The sequence below is a fragment of the Toxotes jaculatrix genome, chromosome 24, assembly GCF_017976425.1.
Source record: "Toxotes jaculatrix isolate fToxJac2 chromosome 24, fToxJac2.pri, whole genome shotgun sequence".
Taxonomy (NCBI): domain Eukaryota; kingdom Metazoa; phylum Chordata; class Actinopteri; family Toxotidae; genus Toxotes; species Toxotes jaculatrix.
Genome location: NC_054417.1, coordinates 1,504,532 through 1,524,062, shown reverse-complemented (window position 1 = coordinate 1,524,062; position 19,531 = coordinate 1,504,532). Strand labels below are relative to the sequence as shown.

At 45.0% G+C, this 19,531-nt stretch overlaps 1 protein-coding gene across 1 annotated transcript in view; it reads left to right on the top strand.

The window, feature by feature from the left end:
- ahr2 (aryl hydrocarbon receptor 2) overlaps positions 1-19,531 on the top strand; it is a 46,340-nt gene that overhangs the window by 22,943 nt on the left and 3,866 nt on the right. The window contains exons 3-10 of the mRNA XM_041032231.1: positions 13,226-13,416; positions 13,507-13,596; positions 15,974-16,100; positions 16,215-16,354; positions 16,549-16,751; positions 16,893-17,002; positions 17,189-17,330; positions 17,634-19,389. Of these exons, the coding sequence (XP_040888165.1) occupies positions 13,226-13,416; positions 13,507-13,596; positions 15,974-16,100; positions 16,215-16,354; positions 16,549-16,751; positions 16,893-17,002; positions 17,189-17,330; positions 17,634-19,389 (2,759 nt within the window). The remainder of the gene's footprint in view (positions 1-13,225; positions 13,417-13,506; positions 13,597-15,973; positions 16,101-16,214; positions 16,355-16,548; positions 16,752-16,892; positions 17,003-17,188; positions 17,331-17,633; positions 19,390-19,531) is intronic.

Genomic DNA, 19,531 nt, shown 5'->3' with positions numbered 1-19,531 from the left:
GTTGTGAAGCTGCTTCAGTCCTCAGTCTCCTCTAATGGCACCTTCTGTTCTTTCTCTTTATGTCTGATGGCCTCTGCGCTCCCTGGCTACAGGTGAGACCTCTGTGTGTACCTTCTGTACAATAATTGGTGCCTTGCTCGTTGGCGGGTTTTGCTTTTTGCTGCCGGTTTTCATGATGATGAGGTCGTGGCATCAGCAGCATCAGCAGTGTTAGTCGTTACAGTGGCAGTGTGTCACAACATTCTTGCAGACGTGCTGGAGCGAACCCACCCAGCCTGTTTGTCTGCATTCACCTCTGTTACACTGCGACGGCGTGAGTGTCCTCACATGTACTGCAGCTCTCTGCATGTGTGTCTGTGTATCTGAGGCTTCACAGTGAGACGGTTAGAGCAACAACAACATGACCGATCGGCAGAGACAGTAAGAGACGCTCTGATTTTGAGTTCATTATTCTCAGGCTGGAACAGGTCAGAGCGTCAGAAGCTGCAGGAAATGCAGGAGGAAACAAAACCGTCGTGGTTTTTTAAGCTTTCTTTGTTTTTAAGACTCAAGCGTTCATTTCAGTTTTCAGTTGAACACCTGATAGTTGATGTGACTGCTTGAGACAGCAGCTCCACTCTCTCCTCGCTGACGAAACAGGAAGCAGCCACATCGAGCTCAACGACAAAAACGAGAGTGAATCGACCACTGCTTCTCGTGAAAGCGCGGCGTCTTCCCCCAGTTCAACATGTCCTTCAGGTTCAGAAAGAAGAACTCTGGAGTCAGTAGTCTCGTGCGCTGTGGTAAACCATTTGCACAGATCGGTCGAATACATTGACTCTTTAATGCAGATCAGGAAGCAGTTTTTATGTTGTTTAAGTGAAATAATGCTCTAAAATAAAAGACTGGAAAACAGTTTCAATGGGGAAACTGTAATAATAAATACTGAGAGATATTTATTTCATTGGAAATATTATTAAGGTTATCTACAGCTCTGACTGGAGGTGGATCTGATATTTAATAAAAGACCAATATTGGCTCCTTAATATGAGATTTCCATGTTATGCACAGCTGTGCAGATGTGCAGTCTGGATGTGATTGTGTGGGAGGCTTCAGGGAGCAGATGCCAGACACACAGCGCTGATCTTTGATCAGTCTGGTGTTCGCAGGCTGATAACTCCCCTGCTCAGACATCCCGCTGAAGGGTTTCACTTCACTAACCCTAACCCTTCTCTGGGATCTGCACTGGCTTCGTGTGCTGCTCACTCTGTCTCTCTCAGACTCAGTGTGTTTTTGTCTTTCCAGTCACAGAATTTGGCCAAAGTGTGCATCGGTTTTGCGATACCACTCCCCCTCAAAATGTTTGCACTTTTCTGCCTCAAGCCAACATGAAAGAGGAAGCAATGAAGTTTTATTGGGTTTTAGTATTTCCCTTCAGTGTTTCAGACTCGATGCAGCAGGATTTGGGAAAAAGAAACAGTCTCTTCATAAATACGATGTAGATCTGTCAAGACTTTGTTATGTGAAGAGGTCGAGACAGGCAGTATTTTACAGAGCAGGGACGGATGTTTGCATAGACGAAGACATTGTCACACTCAGGAGGCGTCACCTCGAGACGAAACCGAGGTGAAAAATGAAGTATATTTAACCTTAATCTCTCCATCAAACCACCCAGTACTGATGGAAATAATGAACCATCACTCGCATTTACATAGTGTCTGTGTGTGTGTGTGTGTGTGTGTGTGTGTGTTTCACCACAGTGGCAGCCAAGTGCTACCACTTCCGCCTCGTGGCGCCCACAGCACGTGGCATCACCTATGAAAAGAAAGCGGCTCAGTTGAGGGTTTTAAAGGCGCAGGCTGCAGCGTGAACCACACCTGGCTTTGTTTACATGAAGATTTACTGGATTTTTTATTTCTTTCTTTTTTAACTCAGAAATTTTGGTCTCAGGACTCAGACATAGCTGCAGCACATAAGTAGGAGTGTGGCTCGGCACTGTGAATGGAAGCAGCTTTTTCTCTTTCACTCTGTTTATAACCAATCTCTCATTCAACTCATGTAAAATCCTTAGTTTAAAAATGGCATTTTTTCAGGGAAATCTGGTGAAGAAAGTTCATCTGAACTGACAGAAAAGTTTCACACACTTTTTAAGTGAAGATTTAGTCAAAGTTAACAAAAAAGGTGAAATAAACAAATTACAAAACAAAAATAAAGTTGAATTTAAGCTTTTGAGCTGCTATTTTATTCATTTTAAAGCTCTTCTTCACCTCATTGCCAAGTAAAAATCATTCTGTTTTTGTTTTATTAATCTCATCAAACCATGACGTTTCTCTTTTTTGTAATGAGAACTGGTGAAGACAAAACAAGACAAAATGTAGTCATATAAGAAATCAAATCAAATAAGAAAAAAGGAAAATATAAAATAAGTGAAATGTCATGCAGGAATGAAATCTATTTTTGCTCTTTTCATATTTGAACATAGTCTTTTCTTGATATTTCTAACTGACACGCCACAGTTTCCACATAATGTCAGAGCTGTGTCAGCAAACTTTCCAGAACCTCATCATTTGAATAAATCAACATGTAATCAAAGCCACAGGTGGATGTGGCAGAAGAAGAATCTATTCTGAGTGTCGCTCGCAGGTGAAAGCTGAGGGAAGGCTGAATCACGGCATAGCTCATGTCATTTTACGCGAGCTCCTCTGGGTTTCACCGCCCACCGCCGAGCTGAGGCAGGAAGCTGCTGAGGTCGGCTGGGTTTTCCTCTGATTCACTCGTCTTAAAATGACACGAGTTGAGCGCAGATACCGGGAAAACCTCCGTAAGACGCCATTCAGCCGGCTTTTGTCCTGAGATTGATATGAGTTTATTAGATATGTAAATAAATCAAAGTGCCTGCTTCCAGTGACACATGATGTGATGTGATGTGATGTGATGTGATGTGATGTGATGTGATGTGAGAAACATACAGATTCATTGATAATGAAACAATCACTGGCTGCAGTCCCATGGGTCACGTGTTGTCAAACTGGTGAATATGTGTCTTTATTTGCTCGTGTTTTATTTATTTTGGAGCTCAAATGATTGATCAACACATCAATTAGTCATTTCTCAGGTCAGGAGGACAGAAGGTGGACGATGACAACTGAGGAGGAAGGACAGAATGAGGCGAAGGGAGAGAGAGAAACGGAGAGAGAGAAATAGAGAGAGAATGTTTGGCAGAGGAAACTTATCACTCAGACATGATCAGACACACACACACACACACACACACACACACACACACACACACACACACACACACACACACACACACACACACTGCCAGGAACAGAGCCCATCTGTCATTTTTTGGGTGTGTGTCTTTGTGTGCTTTTCACTTGTATGTTTGTTTTGTGCAGGTTTTTGCACATTTGTGTGTGTGAATAAATTTGTATATGTACGCACAAATGCATATTTACAATATGTTTATACACACATGCATATTTCTATATAATGTTTTTCCTGTGTGTACAGCGGCATGCATCTATTCATGTGTGCAACTGTGTGCATACATTTCTAAGTGTATATGTGTAAGTGTATATGCATGTGTTAGTGCTACAGACACACAGTTTATACAAGATAAGATCTGCTCAGCTCTGTGTGCTCAGTTCAGTTCTACCCTTCCATTTGGTTCCTGAGTTCTGACAGGAGTGAGACCTCTTCGCTCTCTTCCCTCAGGTTTGAACAAAACATCTTTTAAAGCGCCCTCCCCCCCAGCACACACCCCCTCCCCCCAGTCCTCTCTCCCTCTCCCTCTCCCTCTCCCTCTCTCGTCTAAATAAACTCTTTACACGCAACTCCACTGGCTGCCTGCCGAGCCTGTCTGCTGCTGAGAGCGCCTGTCAGTCAGCACTCAGGGTCACATCCATACAGGTGTGCCGGGCTCAGCGCACGATGCTCATGTTGGAGGCAGCAGGAACTTAGCTGACACAGTCACATTTCACATGTTTGCAAAAACTTTTATCAGACGTACAAGTTTGATAAAATCATCCAGCTGCAGCTGCAGCTGCAGGAGCTACTGATCAGAACAGATGAATAATAATCAGTGCTCAGACTGTGAACACATCCTCTGCTGCTTTTAGTTTTCACAACAGCAATAAATAAGGCAGCTTATAGGGTTTAATGGATTAACATTACTGCTGCCACGGGCAATAATAACAATCACACAACCCCACACTCGAAGTTGTCACCATGTTTTTGCATCAAGACAAATTGCCTTAGGGAGAAACAAATGAGTGGAGGTTAAGTGGCAGGCTGAAGTGTACCCTGCTGCAGACTCTGGCCATGAGCTTATTATTATTTCTGGGCAGTTTTCAGAGGATTCCAGTCCCAGACAGAACCAGTGTGTGTTAGGGTGGTTTTCCAGTTTGGTTGAGTGCGCAGAGGAAGGAGTGTGGTGGTGTGACAGAGACAGAGAAAGCGGAGTTCAGGTAGATCTACCGTTAATAAGATAAAACCTGATGGTGATAATTCTGTATCTTAAATTTATTTTATATTAATTTATATTTATTTTGAAACCAGGTTTGGTGCAAATGGCCACTTGTTTATACAGAGAAGCTTTTCTCCTGCTTTGAGCTTGATTACTCTGTGTGTGTGTGCGTGTGTGTGTGTGTGTGTGTGTGTGTGTGCGTGTGTGTGTTTGTGTCGGGGGGGGGGGGGGGGGGGGGGCGGTGTTTCCTGTCCTCAATGGGTCCATGGCACGACAGCGATAAGAGGTCCGGAGCTACATTATGCTTCAAACTCCATTACAGATTACTGGCTGTTGCTCCACTCTCACTCCCCCCTCCTCTTCCTCCTCCTCGTCCTCCTCATCCTCCTCCCTCTAATCCTGTTTCTTTCCTCCCCCTTTGACAATGTCTCCTTCCCCTCCCATGTCTCCTTCTACCTCACTATACCTCTCTTGTTTCCACCTCTGCCCTCCTTCTCCTCTTCCTCCCACCTCCTCTCTGTAACCTTTCCTCCTCTTTCCACTAAGCTGTAATCTTCCTCCATCTTACACCTCCTCCTCCTCCTGTCTCTCCTCATCCCTTCACCTCCTCCTTTCCTTATCTTACTTCCCGTCTTCTCTCACCTCCTGCCTGTCTTTTCGTTTTTCTCCCTCTGCTCTTTCTCCGCTTTTGGTCCATCCCCCTCATCCTTCCACCTCCCCTCTACCCGTCCTCACCCCCCCCCCCCCCCCCCCATCAGTATCTACTGTATAATAACATTTAGCAGTTCCAAATTGGAGAACATGTAATCATGCAAACCATTCAAGAGCCAGTAAAGGCATATCAGACACTTTGGCAGCTGTCACCATTGGCTCTGTGTGTGTGTGTGTGTGTGTGTGTGTGTGTGTGTGTGTGTGTGTGTGTGTGTGTGTGTGTGTGTGTGTGTGTGTGTGTCTGCTCGTTCACACAGTAATCATGCTAATGTTTTCCCTCTCTCTCTCCTTGTCTTTTCCTCCACCGGCCTCCTTCCTCTCCTTTCTCAGCTCAGGATGCTGGGGGTTGAAAGTTCGCACGCGAGGCTGAGTGTGTGTGTGTGTGTGTTTGTGTGTGTGTGTGTGTGTGTGTGTGTGTGTGTGTGTGTGTGTGTGTGTGTGTTTGTGTGTATGAGGGGGTTCATTTGAAAGTAAGCAGCAACTACAGCAAATTAGCCGTATTTCCAGTAGTTGAAGCAAACACTCTTCCTCCCTGAGCATCAAACCTTCCTTTCTTTTCTTTCTTTTTCTTTCTTTCTGTAGTTCTTTCTCTGGGTGTCACCATTATGACCTTCTTCTTTTTAGGTATTTCTGAGTGCAGACACTTCTCTGAAACATGTTTCCAAACTCTGTTGTGCTGCTCTCATTTCACTGCTTCCGTTTTTTTCCTCTGTGTGAAAAATACTTTCTGTATTTTTAACCTTTATTCTCTTGTGTCTTTGCCACAAACTCACTTTTAGAAGTGAAAACTGATTTGATACTAAAAGCTTCAGTGCAGGAATAAATAGTCCACGGTTTTGTGCTGTCAGCTACTAGACTCACTGCCTTGCTCGAGGGCACCAAGATGTTATCTGAAAAGATTTTTTGAAGATAAAAGCAGAACGAATAGACACCTACCTGTGATGGTGGGTGAAGGCACAGGAACTGATGCCAGTCTTTGCTTGCTTGCTTTGAAAGGTCAGAGAAAACTTAAACTTAAACTCGAACTTGAGTAACACACATCTGCAGTATGAGGTTTACATGAAACACTCATCTTTCACAGATTTTGAGCGATGAGCTCAAGCTGAACTCCTGAAATTGCCCTCCATTTAATGAGTGACTGGTATGATCTCAGTGTGTGTGTGTGAGTGTGAGTGTGTGAGGGTGTGGTGGGTCGTGTGCAGTATCACCCGAGGGTGACCTGCTGTTCAGACAGGGGAATGTAAACGTTGAGACGTCTCCTCCAGACTCAGCCTTATCGCAGCATGCCAGGGGGTCAGAGGTCAGCGTTGTTGTAGCAAGAGCAGGTTAAGGGCTGGAGCAGTCTGTGTGTGTGTGTGTGTGTGTGTGTGTGTGCAGTCTTTCCATGCACACTTTGACAGATGGAAACGACAGACAGCAGGAATCATCAGTCAGTTTCAGGCCGGCAGCCAGCTGACAGCGCTGGAAGTTACTGCACAGCCCGAAGACACAAAGTCTGTCAGTGTGGATCTTAAACCTGCGTTTGGACACTTTGCTCTCATTAAAATAACAAAGAGTTCAGTTATATTTTGCATAAACTGTGCATATTTTCCATCCTGAATCCCCTGTCTGCCTGTAATCGACCTTTCACGTTCTTTCGTGGTTGGGACGTTGGGTTGTTTACCATTTTTCAGTGGCCTCACCATTTGGGCGCGGCCATCAGTGAAATAGCTGTGGTTATCAAAGTGAGACTTTTAACCACAGAGCAGGAAGTTGCAGTAACGACACCCGCGGAGGAAGAAAACAAAAATGAGATTAGAAAGATTAGTGTCACATCAGCAATCAATGCTTCAGGTGACTGATGAGTGACAGGTGTCAGAGGTGGGGGACACCTGAGGGAATGATGCCTCAAAGAAAAAAACATTATAAAGTATAATGACAGTAAAAACTTAGACAAAATTGTGTATGAATAAAGACATCAGAGCATAAAAACTAAACAGTCAAAGGCCAAGAACGGTCTTTAGTCTCTATTCAACTTGCATTCAGGTTGTCAAACATGGCAGATATTAAAGCTCATAACAGACTGATGGACAGTTTTTTTTCTGTCCCACACATATTTCTAAATACGTGCAGGTGAAATTTAATGGTGGCGGTTTCTGATCGCACCATCAAAAGACAAATAATGTCTTTTATTAACGGTGCAGATAACATGTGGTCCGAGCTCTGTGTGTGTGCCAAGCTGAACAAATTGTCATTGATCAAAGGGACAGCAGCATAACAGGAAACTACACACATCAGACAACAGATGATACATGTTAAAAACACAGAGAGATGATTTAAAATGCAGAAGCACTCAGAGGGAGCTTTGAATCTGAAACCCTTCTCGATTTCCAAACCAGACAAGGCCTTTTCTGTACTTCTGCAAAGTCCTCTCGCCGTTCATGTCCAAACCTGCAGAGGATCACAGAGAGGGAGAGCGAGCATTACTGAGAGTGAAAGGGAGAAAGAGAGAGCATGAGTGTTGGTGATGCCGATCTCCTGTCACCCCCCCCCCCCCCCCATTCCTCCCTCCCTCCCTCCCTCCTCTTCCTCCTCCTCCTCCTCCTCCTCCATCCTGCAGTCCAAAGCAGTGGAGAACAATGACTCCATTCAGCTCTTGGGTTTCAAAGTCAAGAGAAACCGCAAAGTGCTTCAGAGCGGGTGTCGGGAGATGGAGGGATTTGGGGGGAGGGGGTGGCATGTTCACAAATAAGATAGAAATACAGAAGAGAGATGGGGAGGTGGTGGGCTGCAGGGTTGCACCAGCCTAAAATTATTTCATGTACTGTGGGTCAACAAGTTCACGAGTTCTGGTCTTAAAGATCGAGGCCCAGGAAAAGGTATTCGATTCATTATTGTCAGTGATGAAGAAAAGCATCAAATTATCACATTTAAGAAGGTGGAATCAGCAAATTTGAGCATAAAAATAACGAGAATTTGTTATCAAAGAAATGTAATCTTCTACACTAGGAATCATTGTGTGACCCCTTAGCTTCATCTTTCAGCCCATCGTGGGGGTGTAGAGTGAGCAGGCCTGATGCAGCTCACCTAAACACTGTGAAAATACCAACATTAAGGTCATATGTAGGAACAGAAGTGCAGTGGAGCAGTTTTAGTTCCTTTACAGCCCCATAAAGTTAATGTCAAACCATCTGAGCACTATTAAAGTTCAGTATAGAATCACAACAGCATTGGAAGAGGGGTCTTCACAGCACCAAGCTTTGTTGGTACCATGCAGAACCTTTTTTGATCGGTGTAGAGTATAAATGAAGCTGGGGAGGGGCCGGGTTGAGCGCTCCAGGGACCCTCTACTTCATTGTGAAGCCATAGGAGAAGAAGAGGTGGAGGGGGTTGTGGTGGTTTTGGGGGCTTCTCCTGTTTTATGAGGGCTCTGGCAGTTGGTAGGAGTCAGCTGTTCCTTGTTAAAACCATTCAGGGGTAGAGGGGGGTAGATGAAGTGGGGTTTTTTTTTTTACCACGTCAAAAAAAGCCTGGGAGTTCCCCAGGGCACCTGCAGTGGTCCTCTTAGATTTGATGTTTTTCTTGTCAGACTTTTGTTTATTTTTTGTTTTCGTTCTGGCACATTTTTGAATAAAGCTGTGTGAACCTTTGTATTTATTCCTTTTGATAGTCAGTTCTTTTTTGTCTTTCATCTGTGCTCTTGCACTTCTTTTTCTGTTTAGCACTCGTTCAACACTTGCTCTATTTCAGTCTCATTCGCTCCTTTCATTTCTTCTTCCTCATCTTAATCAAACTTCTGTCTCACCCTGTTCTTCTCGGTACTAAAATAGCTCATTGTTGCTGTACTGAGACGCTGAAGCACTAAACCAGATCGCCTCCAGCTATGAGTGTGTATGAGTGTGCATTAGAGGCCTTAACTCTGGGCATGCCCAGGCAGAGCCCCCTGCCCCCCCCTACACACACTTACACCAAAACCACACAAAGGCAACAGTGAAACTGAAGACAAAGACGCACACTCATTATTCTCTTGTCTAGTTTTGGGTAACATGCACCTTTACTCAATATTTGTGAACACATATACACAGCACATGTTGTTTGTGTTACACAACTGTTTCATATTTGCATTTATAATCATTATCCCGTCCTACTAAATGTGTCAAAGTCTAATTTAGTCGACAAAGAGCACAAGTTGACTCGTGCCCAGTTTCTGTCTGGACTCAGTCACGGTTAATGACTGTAGATGTCACTGTTGTTCAGGTGGTGGATGTTTCCATTTAGTCTTCAGGTGCCGTCTGCTGAGAAACTTTGTTCCCGTAAGATGATTCTTTGTAAGCGTGGAATGAGTGTTTGCGCAGAGAAGATGTGAAACCAGGTGTCATGATGCTGAGAGTCTGCAGGGTTTTGTTTCCAGCACAGGTGATTTCAGGGCTCAGTACAGCTCCAGATGGAAAGGAACAAGAGTAAATTTTGGTAAAGGAACTCGTGAATCTTTGATATATAAGAATGACTAAGAACAGATTTTATTCATATAGTAGTTTGTTTGAAATGATTTGTCATTTAGGATGAGGATATTAAAATATTCTTGCATTTTTCACTTCTTTTAGATATATATGAGACTAAACAATTAATCTGTTAATCAAGAAAACAATCCACAAATCCACTGAAACTGAAAATAATCATTAGTCACAGCCCTGTACAATCAGCTGGCAACAATAGACCCTGTAAATGCTGCTAAATGCCCAGAATAATTGTCTGTGGTTGTACTGGGAAGCTCCCATTGGTTTAAAGCAAGAGACTGTGGCTCCCAGGTGGGAATGTTCATAATGCTGCTGATGAGGCCGGGCGTCTGTGCTGTATGCACCTACTCAGGTTCAAGTGTTTAATGCTGCTGTAGACCAGCAGAAGAAAAGAGGATTCAGTATTTAAATTTGTGAAATGTGAGAGTGCATTAAATGGATTGGCGCTGTTGTGAGTTGCCATAAATCATGTTAAACGCCGTGCAGAGCATGCTGTGGGAGCAGTAAAACATTTGGCAGCGTGTGGGGGGAAAACTGCCTGAGAGGAGCGGGAGCGGGAGAGCAAAGGAGCGGGAGAGCAAAGGAGCATGGGATTAAAAATGAGAAGGAGTCTGTTTTAACATGAAGCTGTTACTTAAGCTCGCATGTTTACACATCTCACAGCACACGATGGGAAATTACCAGAGGTCTGCTGTCAGACAGACGGGAGGTTATTAGTCTGTTATCGACAGGTAAACGCTTCATATCATCGGACATGAAGCAGTGTTGCTGTAAATGGTCCTGTGTTAGCCAGCCGACTGCAGATGTTTCTGAAAACCTAAATTATAAAAAGAAAGTTATAGAGAGAAGCAGCTAAATGAGCGATGTCACGACAGTGCAGAGCGGTTCTTACAGTCTCGTTCCCTTTTATGTCGGTTTATTCTCTGTTGTTGCGTCAGTAATCAGATTTTTGGAGCCTGAGCTTTCAGTGTGGCCGTCGTCCAACATGTGTGAAGCCAGGGAGATGCAGCTTTGGGAGTGTGAGCGGTATGCAGCACCATTAATCAAACTCAATAAAACAGACAGCGGTGTAAATCAGCAGATCAGAGGGCATCGAAGAGTGTAATAAAAAATAAAATATTGGACAGTTCTTTTGGTTTTTTTGTTCTCTGCCTGTTTAACTGGTTGATTTATGTCTCTCACCAAACAAATCTTGGGTCTTTCTTTGTTTTTCTGTTGGTGAATCAGACTCCACCCAGACTACCTCTCTTGGCCATTTGGTGTGTTTTTCTATTTGTACCAACTGTTCCATAACTCAAATTCTGCGTTCCCTTCATCTGTGATCAAACCGGCCACTCGTGGCGTGCGTTTCTGTTTGGGTACCAAATCGTCTGGTTGGTAACGTCGGCTGAACGCCCACAGCCTTTGCATTTCCTGCCACAGCTCGAGAACATGTCGTCTGATATCACACGTAAATGTTGAGATGTCATACCACCTGGTCTGCCTCAGCAGAGGTAAGGACTTGAGCTGATGTCTCCCCTTTGGATTTATCTTTAAACCTGAATATTACCTGACATTTTACAGGTTTTGTGTCAGTGATATGGATCTGAAATTCCATATGTATGAAGGATACATATGGAAGGATATATGAAGCCTTCAGGATGGGCATCACACTGAATCTGTGCAGCATAGAAATCTGTGAAAGTCGACTTTTTGTTAAACCAAATCAAAATGTGACCAGAACATAACAGCAGTGAGTCTGGAGACGCATTAGATACCTCAGTGATCACATAAGATTAGAAATGACAGATTCTTAAAGGCTTTCTGAATCATTATGGTTTCAAAATAATGGCTTTCATTCTCAAACATCACGCTGCTTCTGTGAAATTCATGTCTCACCTCTGTCCTCGCTGATTGGAAAGGCACCAAACCATAAATAACCAATAAATGAGACACTTTTTCCCAAATGTTTTCCACTTTTTCATTTTGTCACAGCAGTGGACGAGAAGAAATTTTTTTAAAACCACAGCAAATGACCACATTTACTGCAGAGGTGTCTTTACCAGTCAGTTAGAAATCCATCACTTTGCTGTGTTTTACATCCGACCAGTTTTAGCCCACGTTCTGTGCATTTGTTTCTTTCTTCGTATGTTTTTAAAGTACAAACTCATCTGTAAGTCTGATACAGACACTGAAAAAATGTGTAAATCTTTAGTGCATCATATAGAAATAAAACATTCTCAGTGTTTTTACCAATGAGTTTTCCTACAGTTTTATGTCGTGCAGACATTTTTAAAGATTTTATTTCAGATCAGAACGTGAGCTTGTCATATTTAATCACCGTAAGAAGAAAAAACATTTCCAAAAAAACGCTCTTTATAACTTTTTCAGGGAGTTATAAGCTGTAATCTGAGGGTTATTATCCGGTATCTCCAAATTATACACGAGAAGACACTGCATTGGCGATCTCATTTAGAAACAAAACTCTTCTACTAGAAAACCAGCTCGATCCAGATCGATGGAGTCGCCTCCGTCGACCACTTCACAAGAGTCTCGTCCTCCAGACTCTCTGCCACCCCTCTGCGCTCGGTCCACAGGGGAAACGCCGAGGCCAACGGGTAATTTTGTGGCTCTGCCTGTTATCCTCGTTTGGCCTGGGCTGAGCCAGCCTCCATCCACTGCGTGTGTGTGTACGTGTGTGTGTGTGTACGTGTGTGTGTGTGTGTGTGTGGGTCTTTGTATTGGTGTCAGACTACAGATAATTTGAAGCTTGAATTCGTATAAAACCGTTGCCAGTGCTCCAAAGCAGCAGCCTGCGTAGCTGCTTAGCGGCTGCAGCTAATTTTTATTCTTACTGTTAATTAATCCACTGGTTGTTAATCGGTTAATTTTTGGTTTATAAAATGTCAGAAATTTGCTAGGTCCGGAGTTCAGAGTTCTTCTGCTCTGAAACCGTTTGATTCTTTTGAAAAAGCTGGTTTGGTATTTGGATAAATCATACATGTATCTGTCCTTGTCCTCCTCGTCCTCCATCAGTCCATCCATCATCATCTTTAACTGGTTTCCTCCTCTAAAATCCACCTGCTTCCTCTCTCAGAAGATATTTTTAGGTGCTCGGCGCAGTTATTTCTTCTCTCGTATTTCTGCTGCTCTCTCAGTGATAACAAGTGCTTGATAAGTGCCAGAGGAGGAAGAGGAAGAGGAGGAAGAGTGGAGCGACAGTGTTGTAAGACGACAGGAAACATCAGGCCGCTCCACCCTGATAGAAAGAGGCAGAGATGTGCTGTTCCTCTTTCTGTTTTTCTCACTTCACGCTTTTTATTTCAGTGGATCTTTAGGAGAAAATATCGAGTTTAACACAATCAGCTGTTTACGGACCTGACAGCTGCAGAGTTCGTGCTGCAATCACCCAAAACAAAATGTCTGCAACTGTATACAGAGATTTGAACACAGAGTGGAGAAAAGTAAAAGTTGTTTCTTCAGTTAGCGTTTGGTTCCTGGAAACTACTCGCTACCTTTTGCAAATACATTTTGAATTATTTTGTGATAGAAAAGAAATCTAACAGGTCTTCTTTCTTCTTACCTCCAGCCACCATGAAGAAAAGCCAGAACGGCTCCAGCTGGACCAGCGAGCGGAGCCTGATGTTCGGGGGAAACGTCCAGAACACGCTGACTCCGTCCTCCACCACCCCCTCCACCACCTCTTCTTCCTCGCCCTTCTCCTCCCAGGTGACCTCTATCGACGGAGTCAGCTTCTCTGAGGGAGACCTGCTGCTCCAGGTAACACCTTATACACATCAGTGTTTTTCCTCCGCAGAGATGAAAAAGCAAAATGTAGATAAAGACCGACGTTTTTTCTTTGTTCTTCAGGCGCTGAACGGCTTCGTGTTGGTGGTGACGGCTGAAGGTTACATCTTCTACACATCCCCCACCATCCAGGACTTCCTGGGCTTCCATCAGGTGAGAGCGTCTCTGAATAACAGTGGAGTGATGGTAACGTTCAGTGTAGAGTTTGAGAGACGCACTGCGACTGTTGATTAGGAATTTCTCAGCAGACTCTGTGCTTTTTATATAACTCTGCTTATAAACAGCACGAGCTGCTGGTTGCTGTCCATGTTTGTTTTGGCGTTGACGTGGGATTTGTGGGGTGGTCTACCGCCGTCATAAGGTTTTACAAACTGGAAAAAACATGGCACTGAGCCAATCCCATGATATTTCTCACCCTGCTCTGTTGTTTTGTGACACATTCTGGGAAATTAAAGGCTTTTTAATGCACAAAACTGATGGTGTGCAAAAAATAAAATCTGTAGATCTGCTGCTTGAGCATTTTTTTTCTTCAGAGCAGCAATTATCTGCCCCAGAAATGATAACATCAGTCAGTATGAGGAGGAGCCAGGATACAGAAATAACTCCTCACTGCACAACAGTCTTCACTGACCTGCTGAACTCTGATGTTCCTCTTAAAAACATCCTTTAAAGGAGCAGAACGGTGCACAGTCTGTACCTGTTTCCTGCTGTCCATGAAGCAGTTGGTTTCACTTCATGTTTGTGCAGCATAAAAGACATTTGAATCTGTCACAGTGAACATTTTGTTCTGGTTTGCTGGATGCAGTTAAAAGCAGTGACTGTAAAAATTCTCCCCTGTGGTAAAACCAGGGACACTGAGAGAGAATCACAGATCCAAAAAGACACACACAACCAAACATGATCGTCATGCAGAGGACACAGAAAAGAACTGAAACCAAAGGCTGCCCGGTTTGTGGGAAATCAAAGTAAAAACATTACAGAATGGAGCAACGTAATAAAGTTTAAAAACATCCAAAAACACCGGCATGATTATTCCCCTGCAGTGTCACTCAGTTTTTTATTAAAGCTTCATCATGTTGAAAGACTTAAACTTAACATGCCATTTTTCAAAGCTGCTCCAAACGCGCGCGTGTGTGTGTGTGTGTGTGTGTGTGTGTTCGTGTTTGTGTTTGTGTGTGTGTGCATGAGAACTGAACTGCTTTGTTGGCTGTGAACTCTTGACTTGTAAACACATCCGTTTGAACTGGGGTTAAAGATGTCTGCAGTTAGAGTGGAGCAACACAAAAAAACGTTGCCTGGGGAGAGTGCACAGCACACACACACACACACACACACCCACACACACTCACACAGTCTGAAGTCAGGATGCTAATCAGGGAAGGAAACGTTTTGTTCTGGAGGCTGCAGTGGCTGGTAAAGCCCAAGATGCACCAGCTGCTTTGACTGTTTATTACCATTATAAACTTTATTTATAGAGCAGCTCTAAATACAGTCACAGAGCAGATAAAAGAGGAAACAAGCCGACGATAAAGAGCAGACGGGCGAGATCACACCAGGGATAAATCTGGGTATAAAAAGAGGAAAGCCTCGGGAAGATTTAGATGATACTGATTGGTCGATGCCAATATGTATTTCTCAGTTTATTTGAGGTTTCTTCTTTTATTTGAGCTGAAATGTGAATCTAACTTGGAGGTGTCCGCAGCACGCCTCTCTCGTCCTGTAGTGCTGAAAAGCTTGACAAAAGTTTCACCAACCTCTCGTGCTCACAAATCCTGACTTCAAGGTTGTTTTGAACTCAACAAAACCCAGCGAAGCCATTTTTCAGCGCCGCTGACAAAGGAGGGTTTTGTGTCTGGTTTGTTTGTCGATGGTTGAGTAACAGAAAGAAGCCGAGAGGCGTGGTCCGCTCAGCACCTCGGCCCTTTAGCACAACGGTGTCTCTGTGTTTCCAGCCTTAAGTCAGTGCCATTCATCCGCTGGAGCATTGTTCACACCGTGCACGTGTTTACACTTGCATCATCGGTCCTGAACGCAGCTCGCCAGTGCAAACATTGGCAGAGACGGAGCTCGCCAACAAATCGCTAGGCCAAACGAGGACTGAGAGCTGAGCTGGAGAAGAGCCAGTCTTACTCACTTGTGCCAACACAGACAGGCCGTTATTTAATATTTGTTGTGATTTTGTTCACATGTGCGCACAGCCCAAAACCAGTGGTGAAAGACAGGGACGTTACCCTCTCACGGTTTAAGCCTCACATAAAATGTTCTGATGTAAAACTCATTAATTGCACAAGAGAAAGTCAGATCTGCTCAGATTGTAGCGTCGTTTAAGGTAAATAAAGCTGGATTTGTTGCGACGTGAAGAGACGACTGCACTCACCTCTTTCAGCAGCTGCTGTTCCGCTTAATGGTTCTGCAGCTGCCACATTTCTGTTTCAAGAACTGTGACTGTGCAGGAAGTCTACATGTGAAATTCCACTGATACGGGACAGAAAAAAGATGAAGAGAGTAATGTGTTTGTCTCTGTCTGCAGTCGGACGTCGTCCATCAGAGCGTGTTTGAGTTGATCCACACAGACGACCGAGCTCTGTTCAGGCGGCAGCTTCACTTCGCCCTCAAACCGACTTCCAGCCACCCCGACGGCACCGTAGGGAGTCCCAGTAAGTCCAGCCCAATGAGCTGTGAGGAGAAAAGGCTGCATTAGTATGGACATGAGATAACACACGATGTAACTGTGCGTTTGTAAGTTGGTAAACACTTCCTCATTATTGCAGGTGAGCAGGACTCAGCAGATATCAGCAGCAGTGTGATGACCTACGACCCTCAGGCCATCCCTCCAGAGAATTCATCTTTCCTGGAGAGAAACTTCTGCTGTCGTTTCCGCTGTCTGCTCGACAACTCCTCCGGCTTCCTGGTAACGTTTTGTTGTTTTCCTCGTTATTTTGTTTGTTTACAAGAAATCATTGAGCTGTCGATAAATTGATTATTTTAGAACTAAAATTCAATATGTGTTTGATTTCGACCACTTGAAGCCTCCTCCGTTTCTCACAGACTGCAAACCAAACCAGCTGATGATAAAACTGATGATAAACTTGTTTCTGTGTACAGGCCCTGAACTTCCGCGGCCGCCTGAAGCTGCTCCACGGTCAGAGCCGGGTGTCGGAGGACGGGACGTTGGTTCCACCTCAGCTCGCTCTGTTCTCCATCGGCACGCCGCTGCAGCCGCCGTCCATCCTGGAGATCCGCACCAAGACGCTCATCTTCCAGACCAAACACAAGCTGGACTTCACGCCCATGGGAATCGACACCAGGTAGATGCATACACAGAGTCTTTAAGGTTTTACGATGAATATGTTAATATATAATATGTTCATTTGGATGTTACTCACCATCGCTGAAGAATCTGAGCTGTGAGAAGCAGTCACTCATTTTGTTTTGTGTGTGTTCCACAGAGGGAAGGTGGTTCTGGGTTACAATGAAGTAGAGCTCTGCATGAAGGGGTCAGGCTACCACTTCATCCACGCTGCAGACATGATGTACTGCGCTGAGAACCACTTAAGAAGTAAATATCTAAAGAAGCCAAAATGAACAACACGTCTTAAAGTGGTCACTTTTTAAAGATATCACCTTCTGGTTTAAAACGTCCTGGTTTTTTTGGTTTGTGTTTTTTTGACTATCCTCATATTATATGTCGGGGATGAGTGGATGTATGGAGAGATAGATCTGACCGTTTCTGTGTCGTGTCCAGTGATGAAAACCGGAGACAGCGGTTTCACCGTCTTCAGGCTGCTGACCAAAAGTGGGACGTGGGTCTGGGTCCAGGCCAACGCCAGGCTGGTTTTCAAAGCAGGGAAACCCGACTTCATCGTGGCCCGGCAGAGAGCTTTGACGTGAGTGCCCCAAAGTTAACAACTAAAGAGGGGAGAGGGGAGTTTAAGAGTAATAACAAATGAACTCAGGAAAATTATTATTATCATTATTAAATTACTGGTGACACTGAGTCATAGCTGTTGAGCAGCTTGCTAATGCCAAACAAAGCCGAAACTAATAATTATTAATTAAAATGATCAATGTTTCTCACTTTTTAAAATACATTTCTTTAGTTTACAAAATGTCACAACCAAGTTTGATGTCTCCAAATCCCAGCTCGTGTAAGACAGAAGAAAAACCTCCTCTTGTCTTATTTTCCTTAGAAATGAAGAAGGAGAAGAACAGCTACGCCTCAGACGCCTGCAGCTGCCGTTCAACTTCGCCACTGGAGAGGCGTTGCTGTACGATATCGCCCCGACCGTCGACATCCCCGACGCGTGCTCTGCCCCGAAACAGAGGAAGGTAGACAACTACTCTGTCAACCCCAACTCCATCCTGGGCTGCATGCTGAGTCAGGACCAGTCTATCTACTGTGAACACAACAACACCCTCTCCTCCCTCAATGATGTCGCCTTCAAGGACACCCACGCTACAGTCAATGTTCCTGGAGACATCTGGCAGCACGCTTCACCCAAGCCCGTGGTGGGAAGTGTGGTGAAGTCAGAGGCCACGGTTCAGGACATGATGGAGACCCTGCAGCAGATCCTCGGGGACAACAACCTCACTGACGTCCTGGACGTGGGGCCTGACGAGCTCAAGAGCTGGGAGAGTACGCTGCTGAGGATGAGCACCAACAGCTGCGAGATGAGCGAAGACCTGAATGACATTCTCAGCAACGACATCCTGTCTTATGTTGAGGAGCAGCTCCAGAAGGAGGGTGGGCTCAAGCTGCCAGATCAGCTGGATGACGTACCAGCCTGCCTCTCCACGTTGGACCTCCAGAACCAGGATCCCGAACAAGCTGGGGAGCAGAACTTCGGCTGGCCTCTGGAGCTTCAGAACCAGCTGATACCAAACGGAGGGCAGATGATGAGTGGGCAACCGACTGCAGTCCTGGAGACCATGAAACTGACCCACATGGATCTTCCACAGTTGAATTCTTCTGGTCTAAACGGTCCAACCCTTCAACAGATCGCCTCCCAGCAAATGCTGCCCACCGCTGTTGGTCTTGGCAACGCTTGTGCTCCAGTGACCTTTAACCCTTCCCTGACAGACTCTTGTGCACAGACACAGAATCAGCTGAGGACCTCACAAGTCACTGCTAAGGAAAACAGCCTCGGAGGGTTCAGACAAACCAATCAGCTTCACTCCAACCAAATCCAAAACCACGTGAAGATGAGGATGCCCAGCATCCAGGACCAGAGCGCAGAAAGAAAGTTAAATCCTGTGTTCAGCTTTCAGGGCGACCAGTGGAGCTCCTCTGTCCCCAACTCAAGCCAAGCTGACAACTTCGTACAAACATACACCCAAAATATTTCAAACGAATCAGGTTTTACCGCAGATCCTCCCTCGTCCAGCTGCTTACAGGGACACTTTGCACTTCAGACTCAGAACACTGAGAATCAGAGACAGTCTTGGCCACTGGAGCAGCAGCAACAGCAGCTGATCTCAAGCGGACACCAACAAATGGGCGCCTGCCTCAACCAAATGTCAGGATTTCATAGGAATCCTCCTCCTGGAGTTGTGGCCCCACAAACCACTGTCAACGGCAGGCCAGTGTTCAGGACTCAAGAGACTCCCAGTGTACCATTTCCTGCTCAGCAGGGTGTGGAACCGCCACCTCTGGCGCCTTCTAGCAGTTGTATGTTCAGAAATGCCCCCACGTCTGTGCCTGTAAACGGAGTGAACTTCAGTCAGGCGCCCTCCTGCCAGCGAATGAACACAGCCAGCAGCAACCAGATCCCCTCCAAGCTCTCCTGTTTCTACCAGGGTCTCCCCGGAGGAGGGTCTGTGCCAGGGCTGACGGCGATACCAAATCCTGATGAGGCAGCGCTGTCCTGTCAAATGACCGCTGGTCTCGACCTGAACGGCCTGCTGGTGCAACAACAACAGCATCTTAACTTTAGTGAACAGACCCAGGTAAAAAATATGGTTTTATAGTAACAAAAAGTAGAGGAGCATCTGTAGAGCTATGAAGCTTCTTTCTGTTTGAAGCTGCAGGATTTTATTCCTGTGAAGTTGCATTAGAGCCTTAGATGAGGCAGATACCACAAATAGTGTG